The sequence below is a fragment of the Eulemur rufifrons genome, chromosome 5, assembly GCF_041146395.1.
Source record: "Eulemur rufifrons isolate Redbay chromosome 5, OSU_ERuf_1, whole genome shotgun sequence".
Lineage (NCBI taxonomy): Eukaryota > Metazoa > Chordata > Mammalia > Primates > Lemuridae > Eulemur > Eulemur rufifrons.
In genome coordinates this window covers 50266136-50293350 of record NC_090987.1, presented here as the reverse complement: position 1 = coordinate 50293350, position 27215 = coordinate 50266136, and the positions used below count along the sequence as shown (strand labels likewise).

At 35.7% G+C, this 27215-nt stretch overlaps 1 protein-coding gene across 3 annotated transcripts in view; it reads left to right on the top strand.

Moving 5' to 3' along the window:
• Nucleotides 1-27215, top strand: part of PPP4R1 (protein phosphatase 4 regulatory subunit 1) — a 65010-nt gene that overhangs the window by 8643 nt on the left and 29152 nt on the right. The window contains exons 3-9 of one of the 3 annotated variants that reach the window (XM_069468270.1): nt 12015-12099; nt 13277-13383; nt 20100-20242; nt 21065-21211; nt 24081-24188; nt 24329-24394; nt 25366-25524. In XM_069468270.1, coding sequence (XP_069324371.1) covers nt 12015-12099; nt 13277-13383; nt 20100-20242; nt 21065-21211; nt 24081-24188; nt 24329-24394; nt 25366-25524 — 815 coding nt within the window. Of the gene's footprint in view, nt 1-11963; nt 12100-13276; nt 13384-20099; nt 20243-21064; nt 21212-24080; nt 24189-24328; nt 24395-25365; nt 25525-27215 lie in introns of those variants that run through there. The other 2 variants (XM_069468269.1, XM_069468271.1) reach the window with 2 other exon arrangements.

Sequence of the window (27215 nt, the reverse complement as noted above, 5' to 3'; positions counted from 1 at the left end):
GTATTATAGTGAATTCCCAAAACTCTTCACCTGCATTCAACCATTGTTAACATTTTGCCAGTTTCCTCTGTATTTCTCTATGCAGTTACACACACACACAGACACACAAAATGTGATGAATACATTATTAATCTTTTTTGTTGTACCTTTGAGAATAACTTGTAGCGATTGTGACTTTTAACCCATATCTCCTAAAAACAAGGGCATTCTGTTGCATAATCATAGTATAAAATTTAGAAAATTTAACACTGATATAATTGTATTATGTATTATGAAATCTCATCAGTAATATCCTTTACAGCAACTGTCTTTTGCTGATCCGGGCTCATGCATTGTGTTTACTTGTCATGTCTCTTTAGTGTGGAACAGTTTCTCAGCCTTTACCTTTCATGATATTGACATTTTTGAAGAGTATATTGGGTTTTCTCCATTCCCTCGTGATTTGATTCAGGTTCTGCTTTCCCTAGCCCCAAAGGACTGCTGCAGAAGTGATAGTGTAGTTTCCTCAGAGCTTCACATCGGGAGGCAGTCTCTCTGTTGTTGCTAGTGTTGGGTGATGTCTGTCAGATTGCTCCACTATAAAGATTCTGTTTTTCCTTTTGTAATCAGTAAGGGAAATAATTTGACAATAGAGAAATATCCCATTCCCAAACAAATATTTACCCATTAGTGTCAGAATGCATTGATGATTCTTGCCTGAATCAGTTATTAGATTTGCTAGCTGACATTCTCCTTTCCAGAAGAGCTTGTTCTTTCTTCCTGTTCGTTTGTTGATTTATTGTTAAAATATCATTTTAAAGCCCTAAATCTTAAGGTAACTCTCATAAAAATGATTTAAATCTTCTATGGTTTGTCTCATTATCTTTAATTTTCTAAAATATAAAGACTGGGGAAACAAAAGAAAATTTGGCAGATTTATTGTGGCTGAAGCAGTATCAAGGGAAAAATTGAAGGGGAAGACTGCCAGGTTTTTTCTGTTTATATAGGATTATTAGAGGTTATGTAAGGAATATAAGGGTGTTTTGATCAAGTTTGGTGAAAGTTAGGTTGTACAAATTAATCACTTCTCTTTGGTGAAGTATTTGTCAAAGGCATTAATATGCTAATGTACTTGTGAATATCTTAGAGGATAAAGTACGTTATAGAAACCCTTGATTCTTCAAGTATCCCGGTGGACTACCTTTTCATTAACAAATAGTAATGAATGTGGCTCCTTCTTGAGAAGCATTAGACTCTCTTAAGTAATAAAAAGATTAGAAGACTATCTTTAGGGAATTTATATGTGTTGGGGAGGGATGAGGGTAGGTAGAAGAATATGAAAAAAAGAAAAAAAAATACCAAGCACTGCAATTCCTGGTGAAATAAAAGCAGGAGCCACCAAGACTGCAGAGAATTCAAAGGAGAAAGAACTCTTAATTAGTAAGAATGGGAAATGCTCCCTGGATGGTATTTGTAGTAGGTAAATTTAAACTGAGATGAGGCTAGAGAGGACAGAAATGGGACAGATGAAACCACAGGAAAGTAGTAGGGTGTGTTGCAGAAAATTGACTCCACCGTGGACTGTGTGCAGGATAGGAAACTAGGTTGGAGCCAGATCAGGGAGTCCCTTGAACTTTCTTATCAGCATGAGAAAGTTGTACCTTAATTCAGACTGCCTGGGGGGTTTTTCAGGAAGTGGAGTGGTATGGGGTGGGAGAAAAGGCAGGGAATATATGAACAGTAGTGCTTTAGGAAGATTAAAATGGTGCTATTGTGTATACTAGATTAGAATGAGGGGAGACTGGGAGATGGATGGAGGCAGTTAAAATAGTCTAGGACAGTGGTCTTCAAACTTTATTACTGTATACCTACTAAAATAATTTTGAAAACTCTTATCACTCATACATTTTAAAATTCACATCCTACATTTTCTCCATAAGATTTTATCATATTTAGAAAGGATGTAATTCCTAATGTATTATAAATATAAATATTTAAAAAAAATAAGGGTTATATCAGTTCTAAAATGGAATCTAAATATCATAGCCTTTTGATACTCACTACCGTTCCTTTTTAACAATTTGTGAATAATCTCCTTAAATTGGGAATTTTGCATTTTTTCCCTTTACCTCTTTCCATTTCCCACACAGAAATTTACCCTAATATATTTTTATGCTTGAGAATTTTGATTGCCTTGTCACATTTCTTTTTTTAAAATTTTTTTCCCCAAAGGCTAGTCAAGTGAAGCAGTGAGCCTGTCACATTTCTTTGCACCAAAAATATATAAAGTGAAATTTAAAATTTGAATTTCCTGTTGCTATAAAACTGTTAAAATTTTCTTCTTCAGTTTCTGAAGAAAACGTCATATGTACTATTCAGTTATTAATACTCAGTTGATCAACCAGAATATATTATAAATTATGATAAACACTTAATAGAATTTTATTGGAAAGGCATCTCAATGAAATGGATGGGACATTTAAAAAATAATTAACTTACGTATTCATAATTAACTTATGTGTTCATGAATGAATAAAATTTATTGCTTAGAATGAGATCATGCTTAGCATCTTTCCTACCTTTCATTTTAAGAGCTATAAGCACTGAGAAATTTTGTTGACAAATTTATAAGTCAATGGGAATGGAAAGCGTTTTGTTGGCAGTGCCACTCATTTTCTTGAACTGCTTCCAACTTATGTGCCAAAAATTATTTTTAATGAGCTTTCAGTCTCTCAATTTTTTTGAAAGCAAGGGATCAAAAACCACCTGGTTTATAAAAAGTATTTATTACCGTCTTTAGAGAGTTGATCTCATAACATTTTCATCAGTATTTCAAAGGGCTCTTTGGTTTAGCATGGAAGGTTTTCCTACCTTGGGGCAGTGCATCCTCCTAGCTTTAGGTAGTTCAGCAATGTGCCTTTGTTAGATGGGAGACTGTGAAGGGAAAAGCCTCGGATCTAAAACCCCCACGTATGTTTTTTTGGATAGAGATTCCTAGAAGCTGAGGTCAAGAAAATCCCTTAAAGTTATCCAGTCTGATAAAGTTATAACCATGAAGTTATAAATCTTTATGTATCTCATGGGGTTTGAATACCCCAGTTTGCTCTAGGTAAAGTGTATCAGATCCTCTGAATTAGGGTGTTGGGAACTAAAAGGAGAGAATAGATACAAAATACTTCATGAAAGTAGAATTTATAGTTCTTAGGAACTGATTAGATATGGGGGCAAGAAAGGTAGCTTTAAAAAAAAACTGAAGTCCTCATATTTGGTAACTCATTTGGTGAGTGGGAAGAATGATGGTAATTGGAAAGTCATCAGGAAGAGGTGATTTTGTAAGATTAATTTGGACAGTTTAGTTTTCAGAACAAATATGACATGGAGTATGACATGGAGGTGGTGATTCTACAAAGTATGTGCAAACAGGGAGCTGGGATCAGGGAAAGAGAACTTCATGGGTCATCTGCATTCTACATGATATCTGAAAATGACTGAGTTTACCAAGGGAAGGCGGGGGGGGGGGTGTGTGTATAAAATGTGTGTATGAGGGCAAAAGTATAGGGAAGCCACCTACATAAAAGGGTCAGAAAGAGGTAAGCAAGAATAGTCCAGAAAGGGAGAAAAATATTCAGGATTGTGTATTTCCAGAGAACCCAAGAAAAGAGAATTTTAAGAAGAGAGTGTTGGGGTGGTGGGTGTGGGCACTGTGAAGTGCTGTAGAGAAGTAAGACGAGTAGGTCCGAGAAGAGCCGCCTACTTTTGGCAAATTGCTGATCTTTGAGAATAGAGTACAAGAGTGAAAGAGAAAAGACAGTATGTGTCTTGAGGAGGAGATGAAGGCTGCCAAGAGATCTACACCTTTAAGAAATTTGATGAAAAGAGTCATTTTAGGTGATATTTACAAGTCTTATGGTAGGTTTTTTTTCTCTTCACTATTTATAACATTGTTTCTTGTAGTTGAGTCCTAGATGAGGTGGTTGGTGTTTAAGGGCCATGTTGTTGGGAAAATACATCTTCAGACATGGCAGCAAGGTGCTTACATTTTGAGAAGTTTGTGGGGACTGAGAGCAGCTGTGAGAACCGCACTTCTGCATTTTCTTCTCATGCCCTGAAGCATTTATGTGTGGTCCCTGAGTGGAATGGTCGTCATATGTACTATTCAAACTACTCTCTCCCTTGCTTTTGTTCTTGTGGTTGCTGTTATTTTTTTACCCCCTGACTTGGCAGTCTAGACTACATTAAATGCATGTGTGATAGTAAGGTAGGAATGGAAAGTGATTTATTTATTTATTTATTTATTTGGTTGATGTCCCAGCTAGAGTGCAGTGGTATCATCATAGCTCACTGCAACCTCAAACTCCTGGGCTCAAGTGATCCTCCTGGCCCAGCCTTCTAAGTAGCTGGGATTATGCCACCACACCTGGCATGCCCTGCTAAATTTTCTATTTTTTGTAGAGATGAGGTTTTGCTCTTGTTCAGGCTGATCTCGAACTCCTGACCTCAAATGATCCTCGTGCCTCGGCCTCCCCGAGTGCTAGGATTACAGGCATGAGCCACCTCGCCCTGCCATGGAAGTTGATTTTTTGAAGTTGATTCTGGGGACATCTAATAGAATTGAGATTTGGACTATCTTCTGAGAATTTTAAGATTTAAAAATAGTTGTTGTGTGAATATGAAATTAGCTTGAATTTATGGTATATTTGAGCATATTTATTAAGGAATAAGAGAGAGGTATACTTATGGTATTGATGCGGATGGAGCTAGAATTCTCTTTGTTGAATTAGAATAGCCAGCCTTCTGTATCCACAGGTTCCACATCCAGGCGTTCAACCAACCACTGACCAAAAATATTAAAAAGCACACACAATACAACAATAAAGAATAATACAAATAAAAACAATACAGTATAACAACTATTTATATAGCATTTACTTTATATTAGGTATTACAAATAATCTAGGGAAGTTTAAAGTGTAGGGGAGGATGTTCAGAGGTTATATACAAATACCAAGTCGTTTCATACCAGGGCTTGAGCATCCTCAGATTTTGGTGTCTGTTGGAGGTTCCTGGAACCAGTCCCCTACAGATACTGGGGGATGATTATATTGTACTCTTGAGAGAGTTAGGGCTTCTATGTACTCTTTTCTCCTGTTCTTTGACAACTAAGAGTGGTAGGATCATTAGAAGAGGAGTGTTAGGAAATGAGGCCTGGAGTTCTCTTAGAATGCTATGTTAAGACAAAGAGGTCATCTGGCTTGGAAAAGACATCATGGTCTTTGCTTCTATCTTAATTTTTTAACAGTTATTTTAATTAATAATTTTAATCAAATTTTCTTGTAGCATAGTTGAATAAGTGTATATGTTGCCTGTGATTGTTTATTCTTCAAAGGAGATAACTTGAATTTAGTCAAGTTGTTGCTTAGAAAAATCTCACATGCCATTCCTAATTGCAGGGTAGTGATGTGATTTCTCTAGCGAGGTAAGATGATTTTCCAAAATGTATTACTGTTACTCTTGAAAAATTAGAACGCTAAATTGACTTTGGTTGGTTATATTCCTCTACTCCTTCTGCCTCTCCTGTATAAACCCTATGCCCCACCTATACCAAATTACTAGTAATTTTCTAAACATGAAAAGGTTTTCTTTGACTTCCTATCTGGATTTTTTCTGCTTAGAATGCCCTCCTCATACCCTATGTCCTGATTGGTAAATTCCAGTATATTTTCCCAGAATTGGTTTGACTTTGAAACCTTTTCTTACTCATCAGGGCAGACTTAGAAGTATAATATTAATAGTTAACAACATACAATAGTTAACAGCATATTTTGTATGTATACATTCTTATACCATGTATCTTTTGTTAGTAGAATATATTAATATGTGTGCACACACTTATATACCCATATATGTACACACTTAAACACATACTTTTTTGTCATTTTGTATCTATACCTCTTGTTCAGTGCCCAGCACCATGTATTATAATAAATGTGCTGTCCTACTTACTGGTTGAATGAAAACAATTAAAAGCACACAGAAACCACAGTAAGATTTTCTGTATCTAGAAACAAACCAAAATGCAGAGTGGAAGGGCACATCTGCTTATTTGCCTGACACTATGTTAATGTTACTTTATAGGCATTGTCTTTGTATGTGTGTCTTAAAAGTCTTGACAACAGTTATTTTATAGACGAAGAAGTAGATTCAAATTAATTAGGTACATGCTTAAGTTTACATTGATAGTTCATAAGTGACAGAAGACAGGGTTTGAACCCAGACCTGTCTTACCTTAAAAAGCCTCTGCCCTTTTCACACCACTTTTGCTATGACTATTTAGTGATTAAATTAGTCATCTTTAAAATTCCACAGTGGGCCCAACTTTTAAACTTTTACATTTTAAACACTGTTTTTCCTAAATTTAAAAAAGCTAAAAATTGGAATTGTTGTCTTTTGCTACCCTGGATTCCTGTGTTAGGTGCAGGGAGCTGTGAGTAGCATAGAGGATACTTCTGGAACTATGAGGATGATTTTTTCTCTTCTACTGTATGATCTCATGTCTTTATACAGAGGGAAATATTCAGTTCAGTATGTAACGGTGATAAATATAATTGTTTTGTTGTTTCTTTCCCTTGTCGTCGTCTTTCCTCAGCTTCTCTTTAATTGTAACCCATTTGTTTCCTCTCATAATTTGGAACTAGATGGTTATATTGAGTCTAATTGATGTTTAGCAGCAGTTTTCAAATGGTCTTGGAGGTAGGGATGGACTAAGCCTTAAGTATAGGAACTTAGGTTATGTCCTAGGTTTCTGTTCCTATTACAACTTCTATTTCATTTTATTAGGATTCTATTGTATTATGTTAAGATTCACTAAAAGCTCCAATTTTCAATTAAAAGATGTGCCATACAGCTTCTTCATGGAAGCTTTTACTTTGTAATTAAATGTTAGGTTTTAGAAAATGAAGAATTCCTTCTTAAATATTTTTTGGAAATCAGTCTCTTATGTTGTTGAGCTTACAGGAGATCTTCCTCTTAACTTTGTGGAGACAAGGTCTCACTCTTTTGCCAGACTGGAGTGCAATGTCCCAATTGTAGCTCACTGGAACCTTGAATTCCTGGGTTCAAGTAATCCTCCTGTTTCAGCCACCTGAGTAGCTGGGACTACAGGTACATGCCACTATGCCCAGCTAATTAAAAAAATTTTTTTTTGTAGAGACAAGAGTCTTACCATGTTGCTCAGGCTGGTCTCAGACTCCTGGCCTCAAGTGATCTTCCTCCTTTATCCTTCCAAAGTGCTGGGATTTATAGGCTGAGCCACCACACTCAGCCTCCTTTTAACTTTTCATCCTGGCTCCCCTGCAGCCAGCAGTAACAGCTACCTAAGCCAGTAAATTTGTAGGGAAAGAGGGAGTATTGGAATTTTGGGAGGACAGATATAATTTGAAAAAGCATTTCAGTGAACATTGTTTCTAGATGCTTTTTAAAAAACTGGTTTGAACACTGTATTGTATGCTTTTAGGCATTTTAAAACTTCAAATAACATTAAAAGATGATGTATTGTTTTTGTTTTTTTACTTAATCAGTGGAGGAGGTTTGATTTTAAAAGCTGTGAAACAGTATAGCGCTATTGCTGCTCTTATGGTGTCCAAGAATCCATAAACTTTAGTTATCCAGAAAGCACTGCAAAAGAAAGAGCTCGGAGTCCTGTGGTACTGACCCTTTTATAATTGTGAAGTGTCTCTCTTCATCTCTGGTGATACTCCTTTATTTTAAGTCTATTTTGTCTGAAAATAATACAGGCACTTCAGCTTTCTTATGCCTACTATTTGATGTTCTGTCTTTTAAAAATCCATTTCAACCTACTGGTTGAAATTTTAACATTAAAAGTATGTCTCTGGTAGACAAACTGTATTTCAGTGTTGCTTTCTCTTTAGTCTCATATCTTTGCCTTTTAACTGAAATGTTTAGTCCATTTATATTTAATGTGATTATTGATCTGGTTAGATCTCCTATTTTGCTGTTTGTTTTTGGTTTGTCTCATTGCTTTTTCTCTGCTGCTCCTTTCCTGACTATATTTGGGTTAACTGAATAATTTTCAGTATTCCATTTTAGTTCCTCTGTTATCTTTCTGGCTGTACTGTAGAAGGCTGTACCTTTCTGGCTATACCATGTTTTAGAGATTACTCCTAGGATTGTAATTTGTGTCTTTAATGTATCACAATCTACTTAAAGTTAATGTACTATGAATAAATTATAGGAATCTTATAGCAGCATAGCTTCCCTTATTCCTTCTATGTTATTTTATCTGAGGGTATTATTGACTGTGCTGTCACTTAGCGGGATATATATATGTATATATATGCTGTAGGATTTTTTTCAGTAGCAGTGATAGATTTTTTTTAATTGATTATTTCTAAGTTTCTCCTTTAACATATGGTAGGTGTATGCAGGATGGCTGGGTAAGACTTAAGTGTACAGTCTGTGGCCATGGTAATCAAATCTTTGTGCCCTCCATAAACATGAAATTCATAGTCTTATTGGTCCAATTAAGAATTGGTGAGGAAATTTTTTAAGTAGCTTGCCCTGGGAGAGGATGATTCAGACCAGAATGATTCCTCAGATATTTGCAGGAGGCAGTAGTATTGGGAAATAGAAGTGAACCTTTGGCGGGGCGCAGTGGCTCACGCCTGTAATCCTAGCATTCTGGGGGGCAGAGGTGGGCGGATTGTTTGAGCTCAGGAGTTCCAGACCAGCCTGAGCAAGAGCTAGACCCCGTCTCTACTACAAATAGAAAGAAATTATATGGACAGCTAAAAATATATATAGAAAAATTAGCCGGGCATGGTGGCTCATGCCTGTAATCCCAGCTACTCAGGAAGCTGAGGCAGGAGGATTGCTTGAGCCCAGGAGTTTGAGGTTGCTGTGAGCTAGGCTGACGCCACGGCACTCACTCTAGCCTGGGCAACAGAGTGAGACTCTGTCTCAAAAAAAAAAAAAATAAAAAAAATAAAGAAGTGAACCTTTGTCACCAGTGTTTGAATAGAAGTGATTGTCAACCATGGCTGATAGATTGATGCAAAATATGGTTTTGTTACCTTCTAGAAAAATGTTTCTCAAATATGGTTGTTTAACAGTCTGCATTTGAATTAGTAGGGTTATTTATTAAAAATAGATGTTCTTGGGCCTTACTCCAGACTAACATAATCAGTATCTGAGTGTGAGATACAGGAATCTGCATTTTAGGTAAGTACTTCAATCTCGTATTAAATATAATGATGCTTGACAATCACAGCTGTAGGAATCTTTCCCACTGTATAAAACATGAGTTTTTCTCTGGCTGCTTAAAAGATTTCATCACTGCTTTCAAACAATTTGATTATATTGTGCCTTGGTGTATTTTTCTTCATGTTTCATGCTCACGGAATTCATTGAACCTCTTGAATCTATGTATGGATTGATATTTTTTTTTTAAATCAAATTTGGAAAATTTTTGTTCATTATTTCAAATATTTTTTATGTCCCCTACTTCCTTCTTGGGGCACTCCAGTTGGATTTGTGTTAGGATGCTTGGAGTTTTCCTGCAGTTAATCGATACTTTGTTCTCTCCCTTCTCTATATTTTTTTCTGTTTCATTTAGGATACTTTTCTCCTGCTCTGTCCTCAAAATAACTAATCTTTTCCTCTGTAGTATTTAGTCTGCTCTTGATCCCACCTGGTGTATTTTTCATCTCTTTCTCTCTCTTTTTCTCTTTCTTTTAATCTCTAGATCAGTTTGAGTCTTTTAAAATATCTTTCATGTCTCTTAACATACTCAGGCTTTCTGCTACCTTCTTGAACATATGGATGGAATATAGTTATAATAACTGTTTCAGTGTCCTTATCTGCTAATTCTGTCATCTTTCTCCATTCTGGGTCTGTTTCTGTTGAATTTTTTCCCCATGGTTTATATTTTCCTGAATTTTTCATGCCCAGTGATTTTTTATTGGATGGTAGACATTGTGGGTTTTTACCACTTTTGAGGACCAGGTGTTTTTATTTTCATTTGTATACTCTTGAGTTTTGTTCTGGGACACAGATAAAGTTACTTGGAAAGAATCTGTTCCTTTTGAGGCTTGTGTTAAGGTTTGATAGGCAAAACCAGAGTAGCTGTTAGTCTAGGACTAGTTATTTGCCACTTCTATCTAAGGCAATACCTTTGAGGACTCTGCCTGTTGTCCCATGTATTATAGAGCTTTAAAAAAAATTTTGGTTGGTGGAGACATGAACTATTCCTGCTCCTTTGTGATAATCAGGGATTGGTTCACCTGATCTTTTAAGGTAGTTCCTTTCCCAGACTCAGGTAATTTCCTCACACATATATACTGTCCCAGTACTCGCCTGAAGACTCATCTGCAGCTTTCTGAAGCTCTTTCTCTGTGATACTCCATCCTCTCTGGTACTCCACCCAGCAAATTCTAGTTGCCTTGGCCTCCCTGAATCCTCAACTCTTGTCCTGTTTCCTCATCTCAAGGAGTCTGCTGGGATTTTGGCAGGGGATCCTTGTAGTGCTGTGGTCTGGAAACTCTTTCCAGGTCAGCTGGGGGACTGCACGGCTTATTTCATTTGTTTCTTCTCTCAGAGTGCATCTTCCTTCCTGTACTGCCTTTTGTCCAATGTCTGAAACAGTTACTTCAAATAGTTTTCAAATTGTTCTCTTGAACATTAGGAACAAAACTAAATATAAAAGTAATCTTATTTTGTATGCCCTGGTTAGTGATCTAATCCAATCTGTTATCTCACAGTCACAGTTCTGGAAAGCATATTTTGCACTCATTGTCTTCACTTTACTTTCCTTTACCTCTTCAGTCGCTGTTGTTTGGCTTCTCTGCTTTCGTAGCATGGAAAATTGTCCTTGTTAAGTTGAGCTAATTAACACACAACATAGCACAAAAGTACCAAGTTTAGTGGGCACCTTTCAGTTCTTTCTTGACTTCTTTGCCGGTAAATGCTGTTTAATTACACCTTCAAACTCTCTTTGGTTAGTTCCTTTGAATCATTACCTTCTGGTTAGTCTTTAGCCTCTGTTTCTTGGTCTTCTCTTCTTCCTCCTGCAGCTTGAGTGGATTTCTGGCCTAGCAGTTTGTACATACCTTCATTACAATGATCATTTTAAAATAGATTGTTTCCTCAGTAGAATATTAGCTTTTTGAAGGCAGAAACATTAGTATTTTTATTGCTATTTCCCCAGCATCTAGCCTAGTACTTGGCACAAATGTATTTAATAAATATTTGTTTAGTGAATATAAACACCATTAATGGTTTTTAGCTTTCCTCTGTTAAATTAAGTCAGATACCAGTTTCATTAGCTTTATTTATTTATTTTTTTTAGACAGAGTCTTGCTTTGTTGCCCGTGCTAGAGTGCTGTGGCATCAGTCTAGCTCACAGCAACCTCATACTCCTTGGCTCAAGCAGTCCTCCTGCCTCAGCCTCCTGAGTAGATGGGACTACAGACATGTGCCACCATGCCCGGCTTATTTTTTCTATATATTTTTAGTTGTCCAGCTAATTTGTTTCTATTTTTAGTGGAGACGGGAGTCTTGCTCAGGCTGGTCTCGAACTGCTGATCTCTAGCAATCCTCCTGCCTTGGCCATTAGCTTTATCTTGTACATTGCAGAATTAACTGTATCAGTGTTGGACTTTTTGTGTGTTTATTCACAAGTTCTTAGTGTCCTGATTGAACATGTAAAGTTTTCAAGACTCTGATCACTGTTTCCCCCATACTGAGTTTCTATGACCTTTGACCCTTTTTCTTTTAGAGGCAATTATAACATTCCTGTAGAAAAAGGAGAGGAAGCATCCTTCCCTTATTCATGGCTTTTGGATTGATTCTAAGATTCTCTTATGATTCTTTTATACTATTTCAGAAACATACTTATGCTGCTGCAGACAGGCAAGGGATATATTTTAGTTTCAAAGTGTTATAAGGAGTATTTCTGATGTCTCTGATAGTTGGTGTGGATGACTACAGCTCAGAGTCTGATGTGATTATTATACCTTCAGCCCTGGACTTTGTCTCACAAGATGAAATGTTGACGCCACTGGGGAGATTGGACAAGTATGCTGCAAGTGAGAACGTTTTTAACAGGTATGTGTATATTTTTTTCGTTAAAGTGGAGGTGGAAGGGTGGTTTTATTAATTTTCAGTAGGGAAAATAAAATTAACCAATTTAAACTAGGTATTAACATGCATAATCTGAGTCGTCAAGTTTTATTAATAATCAAAGCAGGATCTGTTTTTTTAGTTGTTCTCTCCTTAATCCTAGTAAACATACAGGATTCTTTCTTAGCTTTTTGGCAAAATAATACCATTGCTTTTTTGCCATTAGGCATGATTTTGGTATTCGTGTAAATTGCTAGTTGGGAGTATGTTCCTTGGACAGATGGTATTGTATTCTTACTGTGTGCCAGCTGATGCTCAAGGGCACGGGGGCACAGTGGTGACCCAGAGCTAGCACTCTTCGTAGTGCAGTGTCCCTCCAACTGTTGTCCCCAGACCACCTGTATCAGACTTTTCTGGGAAATCAAGCAATCTTTGTTCAAATTTTTTGAGTCTAGGTATATAAAACTCATGCCAATAAAATATGTAAATATATGTATATCTATAAAATATATATGTATAATGAGGAATATGTTTTTCCATTATGATGTTAATAATTGAAGGCTAACTGAATTTTCATGGATGTTAGAAATTTGCCAAATCAGTTAAATAAAGATAAGAAAAAACATGTTGGTAAGTATCTAATCTCATTAAAATCAATACTGGCATTTGCCACTTAAGAAATTACAGGCTTTTTTTTTTTTTTTTTTTTTTGAGACAGAAGTCTTACTCTGTTGCCCGGGCTAGAGTGCTGTGTCGTCAGCCTAGCTCACAGCAACCTCAAACTCCTGGGCTCAAGCAATCCTCCTCCCTCAGCCTCCGGAGTAGGTGGGATTACAGGCATGTGCCACCATGCCCGGCTAATTTTTCTCCATATATTTTTAGTTGTCCATATAATTTCTTTCTATTTTTAGTAGAGACGGAGTCTCGCTCTTGCTCAAGCTGGTCTCGAACTCCTGAGCTCAAACGATCCACCCACCTAGGCCTCTGAGAGTGCTAGGATTACAGGCGTGAACCGCTGCACCTGGCCTACAGGCTTAATATATGTTTTATTAATGTAATAAGGGAAAAGTTTTTTAAAAACTATATGGATTCTGTCTTTTAAAATTCTAGATATTAACTATTGATTTCATTGAAAAATATATAATTTTATTTTTCTCTATAGACAAATGGTGGCCCGGAGTTTGCTGGATACATTGAGGGAAGTCTGCGATGATGAAAGGGATTGTATTGCTGTTTTGGAAAGAATTAGCAGATTGGCTGAAGATTCAGGTATATGTTTATGCAGAGAAAGTGAATTTACCCTATTTCTAGGAAGGTTTTTAAATCAAATATGTGTTTCTAAAAACTAATGAAAAAGTTAATGTGATACAAGATTTCTTTATAAGATTTCCTAAGTAACACTCAAACTCATCACTAACAACAAAATAAAATTTGTTACTAAGACCTGAACATTGTATAGTAGGCTTATTTGGTTTAATTTTGAAAATTTTTCATTAAAACAAATTTAAGAACATTGTTTTACATCATGTATACTAATATTTTAGGATTAATAAAAAATATAAAGAATAAGTTAGAATAAATTAGAAGAGCTAGAGGGGGCTATAAATGTAATATGCATTCTCTCTGTGTGCTTTCTGACTTGCAATAAAAGTCAGTCATCCATTTGTAAAAGTAAACTTAGTTTATTTCCAAAGTGAAGATAAGAGGGTCTGCTTAAGAAAGAGGCCTAGAAAATGGTGATATTAAAGTTTTCATGAATATATCTTTTCTTGTGGTAAACTATATATAACAAAACTTACCATTTTAAGCTATAATACTAAGTTTTAAGCATATTTTTATACTTGATTTTAGAAAAAATCCAAAAATACATTAAAAAATTTTTTTCTTAAATCCATTATTTATTAAAATATATTTTCAATCTCTGATAAACTTTTAGCATGTCAGGAAGTCTCATCTAATTTTTAGATGAGCTTCCTCTTTTGGTAAACAATTTTATGGGAATAAGTTAACTATTTACATAAGCCTTAAATATTTTAAATTTTCTTACAGGATGAACAGAACATCTGTAAGCTTAACTGTCTTTCTTATGTATCCTTGTTCTAGAATGGTTTTAGGAGGTTCTCATGAAATGTAATTTTTACTTATTTTTTTATTTGATATAAGTTAAATCATTTAACTGAAATTTGTGGCACTATAACAGCCTATTGTGGTTGTACCTTTCTTAGTAGAGACAGATACTCTTTAAGGAAAATTTGTATTTTTTTTTTTAACCTGTTTACCAACTCTAGTGTTGTTTCTTATAAATATATATGTATGTGTACATATATGTTTTAAATATGTTCTTAAGTTTGTAAGTTCGTGATAAATGTCTTTATTGATATTTATACTTTCCATTCATTCAGTATACTTAAAACAGTACATAATCTATGCCAAGTTCTAGATTTAATGCTAGAGCAGTTATTAAGATAAGTAAGAATTTCTGTCATCAAATTAACAGTTTAGTGACTCAAACCAACATATAAACAATCAATTATAATAGGGACAAATTAAGCTGGCTTCAGAAAGTTAGTGATGTTTGAGTTGGATTTGGTAGAATGGTGAGGTGCAGAGAGGGGAAAGGGCGTACTCAGGAGAGGAAAAGACAGATTTGGAGGCCGGAGGAGTTCAAGGGGGTGGCCCATTTGGTCAAGAATGAGGCCAGCCTGACAACTACACTAACTTGCTAGTCTCCAGCTTAGAAAAACGAGGCTGTTAAATAAGGTAGGTGAGGGCTAGATTGTAAAGGTTTATAATATGCCATGCTAAAGGGTTTACCTTTCTTGTGATTTAGAACAATAATGCAGCAGTATGAACTGACTTGATGAAAAAGATAGGTGACAGGAAGACTAACTGGGAGACTCTACTAATTGTTAATAAGGATGAGTTGATTGAGAGAAATTGAACTGCTACGAGGGATTCCAGAGCTAACCTCTGGATAGAGTGAGGGAGAGAGGAATTGACCCTGACATTTCTAACTTGGTAGGTAGGCTGGGCTGATTGTCACACGCAGGTGAGTTAAAGCCTGGTGAATAATAGATAACTCTGAAGGGAGTGAATAGATCCATCCTAAACAAAGCAGCAGTTTATAATCTTTAAATCTTTCTTATACTTTATCTTCATCCGCTTCTATCTTGATATTTTTATTCCCCTAAATTTATCATCTGCCTTTATTTTATATAGTAAATACTTGTTTAGATTTAATACTAAATTTGCCAGGTTTTTTTCCTCATCGGTACATCCTGTATCCTACTCTTTCTTGGTTCAGTTTCCTCTGAGAGGACATCTGTTGACAAGGGTACAGCAGTGTCATATCCTTTTTCCTTTGTCTGAAATGTTTTTATTTCACCATTACTCTTAATTGATCATATAGCAAAGTGTAGAAATCTAGTTGATAGTTTCAATATTATTTCATTTCTTCTTGCTATTATTGTTCCATCTCTTTTTTTAAAGGTAGGGTCTTGCTCTGTTGCCTGGGCGGGAGTGCAGTGGTGTCATCATAGCTCACTGCAACTCTTGGGCTCAAGTGGTCCTTGTGCCTCAGCCTCCCGAGGAGCTGGAACTACAAGTGTGCGCCATCACTCCTGGCTTGTTTTTCTTTTTTTTAAATTTTTTGCAGAGATGGGGTTTTGCTATGTTGCTCAGGGTGGTCTCAAACTCCCAGGCTTAAGCTATCCTCCCACCTTGGCCTTCCAAAGTGCTGTAATTGCATTACAGGTGTGAGCCACTGTTCCCAGCTATTGTTACTATTGAGAAGTCTGCTAGTCTAATTTTCTTTGTAGGTAATCTGGTTTCTCTTCCTGATTGCTTTTTAAATTTCCTTTCCTTGATCTTGTGGGGTTTCACTGTGATGTATTTAGGTACAATTTTTTTTTTGTTTGTTTATTCTACTCAGGATTTGCCCTGCTTCTTGAATTTGAGGGTTCTTATCTTTCCCATTAGATATGGGAAATTTCATCCTTTAATATTTTGAATATTGCTTCTCCTTTATCTTAAAATCCTTTTTTTAAAAGTTGTTTTGAGTAGACATATTTTACGTGGTTGAGAATACAGAACTCTAATTAGAAAAAAGTATATTGTATTTTTCTATGGCTTTTAACTGTTCTTATTTTTCAGTTTTTTATCCCCTAACTGCATTTTGCTAATTTCTATCAGCAAAGTATCTGCTACTGAAGTCTAACTTTTCATCTGACTGTTCAATTTTTCATTGCCATTAACTCCATTTTTCATTTTCAGGAGTGTCAGGTGCTTTGTTTTCAGATCTTGTTTTTCTTTCCCTATTATCATATTCTTTTTCATTTGCTTTTCATTTTTTTATATCTTTAAAATAGAATGTTTAAAATGATTGAAACCTCTAAAAGATGATTTATAATAGCTAATCCTTCCATTGGATCTTAATCTTTTTGCTACTGAAGGATCATTTTCTTGTCTTTTTTGATAGATTTGGATTGTGAATTCATCTTTAGTGGGTCTTCATGGGAATTTGGTGTTTGGTTCATCCTTCAATGTGGGACATTCCCACAATGTTTTTATCTGCCAGGCTCAGGGTTGTTAGCGACTAGGAGTAATTTTATGTTGATTTCATATGTGTATATGAGATGTGTATGTATGTGTTTTTATTGCGTGTAGAGGGAGAGAGAGTTCTCAAACTATGCCTGGATGTGTAAATTTGGAACTCAAACCAGTTACAAATTTATCCCCAAACTTAGAAATAACATATTTTAAGCAGTTTTTAAAAAACTTTTTTCATATTGAGTATAATACATTGCAAAAAACACATGAACTATGAATGTACAGCTCCATGAAGTTTCACACAGTGAAGGCTCAAGTAATTAGTATTCAGATCAAGAAATAGATTAGCATCCCAGAAACCATCTCAGTGCACCTCCTAGTTTCTGTCTCATTCCTCTTCCCCATAGGTAAGCCCATTTTGACCACTAAAAGTGCAGATTAGTTTGCCTGTCTGAACTTTATGTGGAATCATACTGAATGTACTCTTTTATGCTGGCTTCTTTATGTTTCTGAAGTTCATCCATGTTGTTGAATGTAACTGTATTGATTGACTGATTTTACCGATGCTCTGTTATATGAATCTAGTGCAACTTATTTATCTATTGTTCTGTTAGTGGATACTTGGACTGCTTCTAGCTTTAGGCTGTCAATGCTGATGTGAGCCAAGGAGTCACGTAGAGCACAGGTGCACACATTTCTGTGGGTAAATACTTAGAAGTGGAGCCACTAGGTCATAGGGTGTACATAGATTTATCTTTAATAGATATGCCATAGAGTTTTTCAAAGTGGTGTAGCAATTGTGGTCCCTTCAGCAGTGTATCAGAGTTTCTGTTGTTTCAAATATTCACCAGCACTTGCTTATTTTAAATTTTGCCAAAGGGGAGTGGATGGGTGTGTAGTGGTGTCTCTCTCTGGTTCCCCTCTGAGACAGTCTCACTCTGTTGCCCGGGCTAGAGTGCCGTGGCATCAGCCTAGCTCACAGCAACCTCAAACTCCTGGGCTCAAGCCATCCTTCTGCCTCAGCCTCCCGAGTAGCTGTGACTCCAGGCATGCACCACCATGCCCAGCTAATTTTTTCTATATACGTTTTTAGTTGTACAGCTGATTTCTTTCTATTTTTAGTAGAGATGGGGTCTTGCTCTTGCTCAGGCTGGTCTCGAACTCCTGAGCTCAAGCAATCTTCCCAGAGTACTAGGATTACAGGCATGAGCCAAGTTGAGTACCTAGTATATGCCTATTAGCTGTTTTGGTATCTTTTTTGAAATGTCTGTTCAAGTCTCTTCCCCTTTTTGAAAATTGGCAGTCTTTTTTTTTTTTTTTTTTTACAGATTTGCAGGAATTCTTTATTCTGGATATGAGCCCGATGTCGTTTATGGGTATGAAAGGTATCTTTTCCACTCTGTGGTTTGTCTTTTCACTTTGATAATGGTGCTTCTTTAAAGAAGAGACGGTCTTTTCTTTTATGGGTAGTGCTATTTGTGTCTTCTGAGGAATTTTTCCTACCTTGAAGTCATAAATATTTTTTCCTATATTCTCTAATTTTAGAAGCTTTATTGTTTTTGCCTTTGACATTTAGATCTATATTCCACCTGGAATGTATTCATGTATAGGATATGAAGTAGGGGACAAGTTTCTTTTTCTTTGTTTTTTTTTTTTGAGATAGGGTCTCGCTCTGTCACCCAGGCTAGAGTGCAATGGCATAATCATAGCTCGCTGCAGCCTCCAACTCCTGGGCTCATGCAATTCTCCTGCTTCAGCCTCCCGAGTAGCTGGAACTACAGGTGTACGCCACCATTCCCAGCTAATTTTTCTATTTTTTGTAGAGACAGGGTCTCGCTGTTGACCAGGCTGGTCTTGAACTGCTGGCCTCAAGTGATCCTCCTACCTCAGCCTCCCAAAGTGCTAGGAACACCCGGCCTCTTTTTTTTTTTTAATGTGAGTAGTCAGTTGACACAGCACCATTTATTGAAAAGACCATCTTTCCGTGTTCACCTTTTCATAAATCAGTTATCTACATGTGCATGGGTCTGTTTCTGGAGTCCATTTTTGTTCCATTGGACTATTTGCCTAAGCAGGGTTTTGAAGAAAGAAAAGTTGCTGATTGCATTCTTGACTGTAACTGTCCTTTTGCTTCAAAAATATCTGTAAGTGATTAGGTTAGTGTTAAATTAGCAAATTCAGGAGAAAAAGTAGAGGCCTATGTGTCTACTTTTTAAGAAATTAGGTTTTCTTTAAAACAGAAGCACTCTATTTTGTTCAAATCTAACTTCCCATGGCACAACAATATCACAGAAATTCCAAATATTGGTTTGTTGATAAAATTCTGAACTTTGTAAAATGTTAATATGTTTTATACTGATAGCTATATTAATTTCTCTTTGTTGAAATCTGAAATTCCAATGGACACATTCATGCATAGCTACCCTAAGGTGACTTTAATAATATAATCGTTAATAGGTACAAAAGTTCTAGTAATGTCTGATGTAATAACTTCTTACAGATAATTCATCGTGCCTGTGTGTCAGTCACTTGGGTGTCCTCTATGAATTGCTCATTTGTATCCTTTTTCTTACATTCATGTTCCTTCTATATTTTACTTCCTAATACTTTGTAAAGCGTACCTCTTCTCTTAGACTCTTTTGCCTTTTAATTGAGTATGATCTCTTATCAATAATGAAGTTTTTATAAAGTGAAATTAGCTTGTCTTTTTGGATTTTGTTTTCCCACCTGAAGATTGAACATTCCTTTTAATGTTATCTTTTAGTGCTTTTGATCTTTTTTTAAAAAAAAATAAAAGTTTAGAACTTTATTTCACCCGGAATTTCCCCCACATAACTAGCTGATTTTCCTACCCTACTTATTAGATAGTTCATCCTTTTGAAACCCAGAGATTTGAAATGCCATATTTCTAACATTTAAATTTTCCATATACACTTGGGTCTTTTAAAGTATTTTTTTAAATCTGTCTCCCTTGATGCTTATTTATCCTCTTTTAATCTTTGTCAAGTCTAATTATAAATCATTCATTGACTGAATTAGGATTAGGAGCCAGTTCTGATGACTTATCCTAGGGGATTCTTAAATAGTGGAGTTTACACATCATATGATATCATAATATTGATGAAAATATCAGATATTTAAACCCTGGCACCGAGTGGCATAATGTAGGTGGTGAATAAATTCATTTATTATAAGATATACTTACATACTCAATGCATACTATAAACAACAGAAGCTTGGGTTGGGGGTAAAGTCCTACTTTCACTCATGGGATTGACCGGTGTATGGTTGTGAAAAGGATTACACAGAGAATGTTTTTGTAAGTCTTCTTTATGCTGAGGATGAAAGTCCAAAGCCTGTCTAGATAGTGTGAAGCCTAGAAAAAGATTTTGTTACTATGGGAGAATATGTTTGCTCACATTGCTGTTATTTCATAGAACCAACTGTGAGAGCGGAGCTGATGGAACAGGTGCCTCATATTGCATTGTTTTGTCAAGAAAACCGGCCTTCAATACCATATGCTTTTTCCAAATACTTGCTACCTATTGTGGTTAGATATCTTGCAGATCAGAATAATCAGGTAAGAATACCATTTACATGTTCTTAAGGGAAGTTGATGTAGCGTAATGTAGCTAGCCTAAGTGATCTCATTAGAATGTTTTTTCCTCTTTCACTTCATTATTCTGTTTTTCAGAAATCACCATTTGTCTTAGACAAGATGTGTTGAGAGTCTGACAAATCTGTTAGGTCTCTTTAATGCCATTATAGGCAGTGCCTAGTAACTGCACTCTGACTCGTACCCTCTTACGTGTCCCTCGAAATATTTGTTACTTTGTGAGACATCTTTTACAAGGATGGTTTTTGTGTTCTACTTCATCTATTATAACACAGCCTACCAAGTTCTGTCTTTGTAATAATTGAAAAATCCACGCCAGATGCGGTGGCTCACGCCTGTAATCCTAGCACTCTGGGAGGCCGAGGCAGGAGGATTGTTTGAGCTCAGGAGTTTGAGACCAGCCTGAGCAAGAGCGAGACCCCTGTCTCTACTAAAAATAGAAAGAAATTATATGGACAGCTAAAAATTTATATAGAAAAAATTAGCTGGGCATGGTGGCGCATGCCTGTAGTCCTAGCTACTCGGGAGGCTGAGGCAGGAGGAATTGCTGCCCAGGAGTTTGAGGTTGCTGTGAGCTAGGCTGATGCCACGGCACTCCAGCCTGGGGAACAGAGTGAGACTCTGTCAAAAAAAAAAAAAAACAAAAAAAAACCCCACAAATATTTGTTTGCCAAGTTTTGCCAGTTTTGGATCCCTTTGAGATGAGAAGTCTCAAGTTTGTAAAAATCAAGTGATAGAGTTTTGTTATATTACATATTTACTTTGTTTATATTGTTTTTCTCCTAGGTGAGGAAAACAAGTCAGGCAGCTTTGCTGGCTCTGCTGGAGCAGGAACTAATTGAGCGATTTGATGTAGAGACCAAAGTGTGCCCTGTCCTCATAGAGCTGACTGCCCCAGATAGCAATGATGATGTGAAAACAGAAGCTGTGGCTGTAAGTAGAATGCCATTTTTTCCTTTAGGCAAAACTTGCATGATAGGAGGTGCTCATTAAATGTTAAGTGGATTTATCTCATTTAACACACGTGTATTAAAGTAGCCACAGATCTTTAAGTTTGAAATGTAATCAGGGCTAGAAAAGGACATGAAGGCTTAAGGGAAACGTGTATTTTCACACAATAAAAAAATAACTATTAATTCATTTTTATGTCAAAATGGAAAAATAAAATGGTTATTACCAGTGCAATTAGGGAAAAAAAAAACCTGTGTTGAATGAAAAAACATTTGAACGCCTTCAGTTGCTATTTAGCACTATTCTTGGCACTACAAGCACAAGGAAATAAAAAAATATTACTTGGCTCCTGCCTTTGACAGTATGGTCTTTGGGGAGGAGGATAGTCAGGCAAGTAATTTTGTTATGATACATGATGTCAGTAATGATTATTAGAAGACTATATAGATTAAGTCATTAGGCACATAATAAAATCACGTATAATAGTGAGTTTCTGGGCTTTTTGACATGGTTAGCTAATATTCTGATTATTTAGGAGCAGTCATAATTAGGGCATGAATTAGAATGGAGTGATATATGTTATGATTCACATCTGTGGTTCCTGGGTTCAGATAATAAGAATTCTGATAATAAATTAGAAAAGTGATAAATTCATCTGAAAATTTATTCAAATCTGTTTGGATAGTGAGAGTTCATTCACTATTTAAACCTAAAGTAGTAGTTACATCTTTGTTGATACAAAAAAATTACACCAAAATTGTATAGTACTTCCAGATCATCATTAGTGGGATGAATTAGATGAAGATGTCTCTAGTCTCTTTTCCTTGAAAAATTTCTTGAATCCATCATCTTATTTTTAGATGCTTAGTTACTAGTTAATAAATTTAGATACTTCTTTCAGTAATATTTTTATTGAAGTAAAACTCATATAACATAAAATTAATCATTTTAAAGTGTATAAGTCAGTGACATTTAGTATAATCACAGTGTTACGCAACCACCACCTCTGCCTAGTTCCAAAACATTTTTCTTTTTTATTTCAGGAATTCTTCAATAAAGGAAATCAGTCTTTGCCTTGGCATAATTGTTAGTTTATATTGAGCAGAGTTTAACTTAGTCTATTAGAATTTTTGATGGGATTTAAAATTGGTAAAACATTATAATAAGACTATATCCAGCACTAGTAGTATTCTCATGATTCTTACAATTCATGTATGTTTATTTTTGTCATGTTTTATATTCCCTGGCTCCCAATTTTTCCTCTATCTTGGGAATAATTCATCTAGTAAATTTAGTTATGCTATATCAGTGATACGGTACAATTTTGGATCTTTAACTGGGGCTTGGAGATAGCTTGGAGATTCAAAAAATGGGCTGGGCGCCGTGGCCCATCCCTGTAATCCTAGCACTCGGGGAGGCCAAGGTAGGAGGATCGCTTGACATCAGGGGTTCAAGACAAGTCTGAGCAAAAGCGAGACCCCATCTCTACTAAAAATAGAAAAAATTTGCCAGGTGTGGTGGTGCGTGCCTATAGTCCCAGCTACTCGGGAAGCTGAGGCAGGAGGATTGTTTGAGCCCAGGAGTTTGAGGTTGTGGTGGGCTGTGATGACGCCTCTGCACTCTAGCCCAGGTGAGAGAGGGAGAGGCTATCTCAAAAAAAAAAAACAAACAAACAAAAAAAAAAAAAACCCAAAAACCAGCTTTGGGATATAAGGAGATAGGTAGGCATTATCTTCAGTTCTGATGATGCTCGGATTTTCTTGGGGATTGTATTGGGTCTGTCGATCAATTTGGAGAGAATTGCCAGCCTAACAATCCATGAATGAGGTAGATCTCTCCATTTATTTAATTCTTTGATTTGTATCATAAATATTTTATAGTTTTCAGCAGAAAGATCTTGTAGGTATTTTGTTAGATTTCATGTTTTTTAAAAAACAATATTGAGAATAATCCTGTTTTTAAATGTTTCCAGTTGTTTGTTGCTACTTTGTAGAAATACAATAGATTTTTGTATTCTGATCCATATTCTACAACCTTCCCAAACTCACTTCTTTGTTCTTGTGACTTCTTTGTAGATTTCCTTGTGATTTTCTATGTAGACAACCATGTCATATATGAATAGTTTTCTTTCTGTTCAATCTGTATGCCTTTTACTTCTTTTTCTTGTCATTTTTGCAGTCTAGAAGTAGATATAATTGATAGATGACAACAGACTATCAGATTTCTTTCTGTGTTAACTATGGGGGGAATGTATTTAAATAATAGAGGGGCTAGTTTTCAAATAAAGTTAATCCTCATTTAGCCTGGTACTATGTTAACTGAAACATATCCATATTGGAACTGTCCTTCCTTTCCCTGGAACCGAAGCTTTGCAAAACGAAGACATGGTTCCAATATGCATGAGCTTCAGTTAACACGGTGCTTTGTAAGATGAGGACTGCCTCTGTGTAGTCTTTTTTTAGCGATACAGTTTTGCTAAATCCAGATCCATCTGAGGGATAATCTTTCCCTTTGAATAGTCACTGTTTATATTTTGTTTACTGAGAAAAGTGTAGGGTTTTTTTTGTTTTAAAGTTACCATGCAAAATGATTAATAAGATAGAAACTGGACAACAATGAAATTTTAGGATTTTCCGTGCATTTATATAGTATTTATTGGGTGATTTTATTGATAGCAGTTAATATCTAATTTTCTGTTTCCTATTTGGATAAACAAGATGAAATTAACAATCGACTATGAATGTTTTCTGTGATGTATACAATATAATGCCATATCACATTTTATATTTGCTTAAATTATATACTGAAAAAGCCTTAAACATATTTCCAGTGTGTTTTGTTCTCATTTTAGATAATGTGCAAAATGGCTCCCATGGTTGGGAAGGATATTACAGAGCGTCTTATCCTGCCTAGGTTTTGTGAGATGTGCTGTGATTGCAGAATGTTTCATGTTCGAAAGGTATTTTTTACAGTCGGTTTTTTTTTCTATTTAAAAACACATAGTTCTAATGGTTAATGTATTGATATGTGAAATTTAAAAGGTTGTTTTTTAAAAACTCTATATGTGTTTTGAAATGTCAGTGATGCTTTTGTTGTCAGGTCTGTGCTGCCAATTTTGGAGATATTTGCAGTGTAGTTGGCCAGCAAGCTACTGAGGAAATGTTGGTAAGTATCACAGATATAAAGGAGTAAGCAGTGTAGTACATAAAGTTTGAAATGCAGACATTTACCCCAAAATTTTATTAACACAATCCCATGAATATAAACCAGAAAGAAAATAATAACTTTGAATTTAGAGGTTTAAATTTCTGTAATCTGGGCACTTGAATTGTGTTTTGATAAAGACAGTTTATTAAAAAATATACATATATGTCAGAACCACTGATCTTTTTTTACCTCTTCCATTTCTATGAAGCAAATCGTTTATGCAATTGAATTTTTAATTTCATCACAACCTTCATATATTTTGGTGGCATATTAAATCTATAGCAGGTTAGTTTTAAATAGTATATGAAATGTATATGGTTGATATACAAGTTAACATACTGAAAAAGTTTCTGAAACTTATGCAAAATAATTAAGTTGAGGTACAAGCTCTTCGACAACCTTTAAACTGTTTGTTGGGAGTGTTTTTGCTTTTGCATAGTCAGTTCGGTTATGAATTAGAGGTGATTTATTAAAAAGTGCTGAGTAGTAATACTAAATAGGTCTTCTACTTATTAAGAAAATCCAATGTTTAAAACTCTATGAAAGCAGAAAATGCGCCAGTCATGGTGGCTTATGCCTGTAATTCTAGCACTCAGGGAGTCTTGAGGCAGGAGAATCACTCGAGGTTAGGCGTTTGAGACCAGCCTGAGCAAGAGCGAGACCCCCGTCTCTACCAAAAATAGAAAAAATTAGCCAGGCGAGGTGGTGTGCACCTGTGGCCCAGCTACTTGGGTGGCTGAAGCAGGAGGATTGCTTTGGCCCAGGAATTGGAGGTTGCAGTGAGGTATAATGACACCACTGCACTCTACCTAGGGGGACAGAGTCTGTCTCAAAAAAAGGAAAAAAAACTCTATGAAAGCAGAAAATGAAAGAGAAGTAACTGCTGAACTACTGTCTTTGACTAACAAAACCCTTTCCTTCTTACATAGCTACCCAGATTTTTCCAGCTTTGTTCTGATAATGTATGGGGAGTCCGGAAGGCTTGTGCTGAATGCTTCATGGCGGTTTCATGTGCAACATGTCAGGAAATCCGACGGACTAAATTATCAGCCCTATTTATTAATTTGATCAGTGATCCTTCACGTTGGGTAGGATTTTGTTTAATTATCATTTTTGTAAAATAATTCATTTGAATCTATTTTAAAGTGAACATAATTTTGACTTCATAATTTAAGAAATAATTTATAACTTTTAAGATACGTTATTCATACATTTAGGAGTAGACTGTAGAAAGACTACTATATTAACTTTTTTGGTAACTGGACAAAATTTATTTATAAATATAAATCTTTTTTATTTTTTTCTATTGGCAGGATGTATTACATTAATTGATTTTTAGATGTTAAACCAACCTTGCATCTTTAGAACAATTCCCACTTGATCATAGTGTGTAATTATTTTTATATGTTGCTAGATTCAGTTTGCCAGTATTTTGTTGGGGGTTTTTGTATTTATATCTTAAGTGATTTTGATCTGTAGTTTTTTTATGATGGCTTTGCCTGGTTTTATTACCAGAGTAATGGCTTCATAAAATGAATTGGCTTCATAAAGTTGAATTGGTCTCCTCTTCTGTTTTTTGAAAGAATTTGTAAAGAGTTGATCTTAATTCTCCTGTATCTGTTTGGTAGAATTCAGTGGTGAAGCCATCTGGGCCTGGGTCTTTCTTTGTGGATAGTTATTTAATTACTAATTCAGTCTCTTCACTTGTGTATTTCTTCTTGAGTCAGTTTCAGTAATCTGTGCCTTTGTAGGAATTTGTCCCTTTCATCTAACTTATCTAATTTGTTGGTGTATGATTATCCATAGTATTCCTGTATAATCTTTTTATTTCTGTAAGGTTGGTAGTTACGCCCCTTCTTTCATTTCTGATTCAAGTAATTTGAGTCTTGTCTCTCTGTTTCTTGGCCATTCTGGTAAAGGTTTATTAATTTTGTTGATCTTTTTAAAGGACCAGCTTTTGGTTTCATTGACTTTTTTCCCAATTTTCTATTATCTATTTCATTAATTTCCATTCTAACCTTTATTATATTCTCCCTTCTGCTTGCTTTTGGTTTAGTTTGCTATTTTTTTTTTCCATTGTCTTCAGGTGAAACGTTAAGTTATTGATTTAGGGTTTTTCTTCTTTCTTTGAATTACCATCTAGGGTAACTGGCTTTCAACCTGAAGAAGTTCCTTTAGTATTTCTTATAATGTGGATCTGCTAGTAACAGATTTTCAGTTTTTGTCTATGAATGTCTGTTTTGACTTCAATTTTGAAAGATAGCTTTGCCGAATGTGAGATTCTTGCTTGACGGTTTTTTTTTTTTCCTTGAGCACTTTGAATATGTTATCCCATTGCCTTCTGGCCTCCTCTGTGCTTGCTGAGAAGTCAGCCGTAAATATTCTGGGGGGGGGGTTCCTCTATAAGTGATGTGTCATTTTCCTCTTGCTGCTTTCTAGATTTTTTCCTTGCCTTTGATTTTCGGAATTTTTACTGTGATATGTCCATTTGTGGATCTCTTTTAGTTTGTCCTACTTGGAGCTGATGGAGCTTCCAGGATTTGTAAATTGTTGGTTTTCAATAAATGGGAAATTTTGAGCCAACACTTCCTCAAATATGTTTTCTTCTCTTTTCTCTCTCTCCTCTCTTTCTGGTATTCCCATTATATGTATGTTGGTATGCTTAATGGTGTCCCACATTTCTCTGAGGCACTGTTTGTTTTCCTCGTATTTTTCCCCTCTGTTCTTTGGCTTATGTAACCTGTATTGATCTTCAATAGATCAATTATTTGTTCTGCCA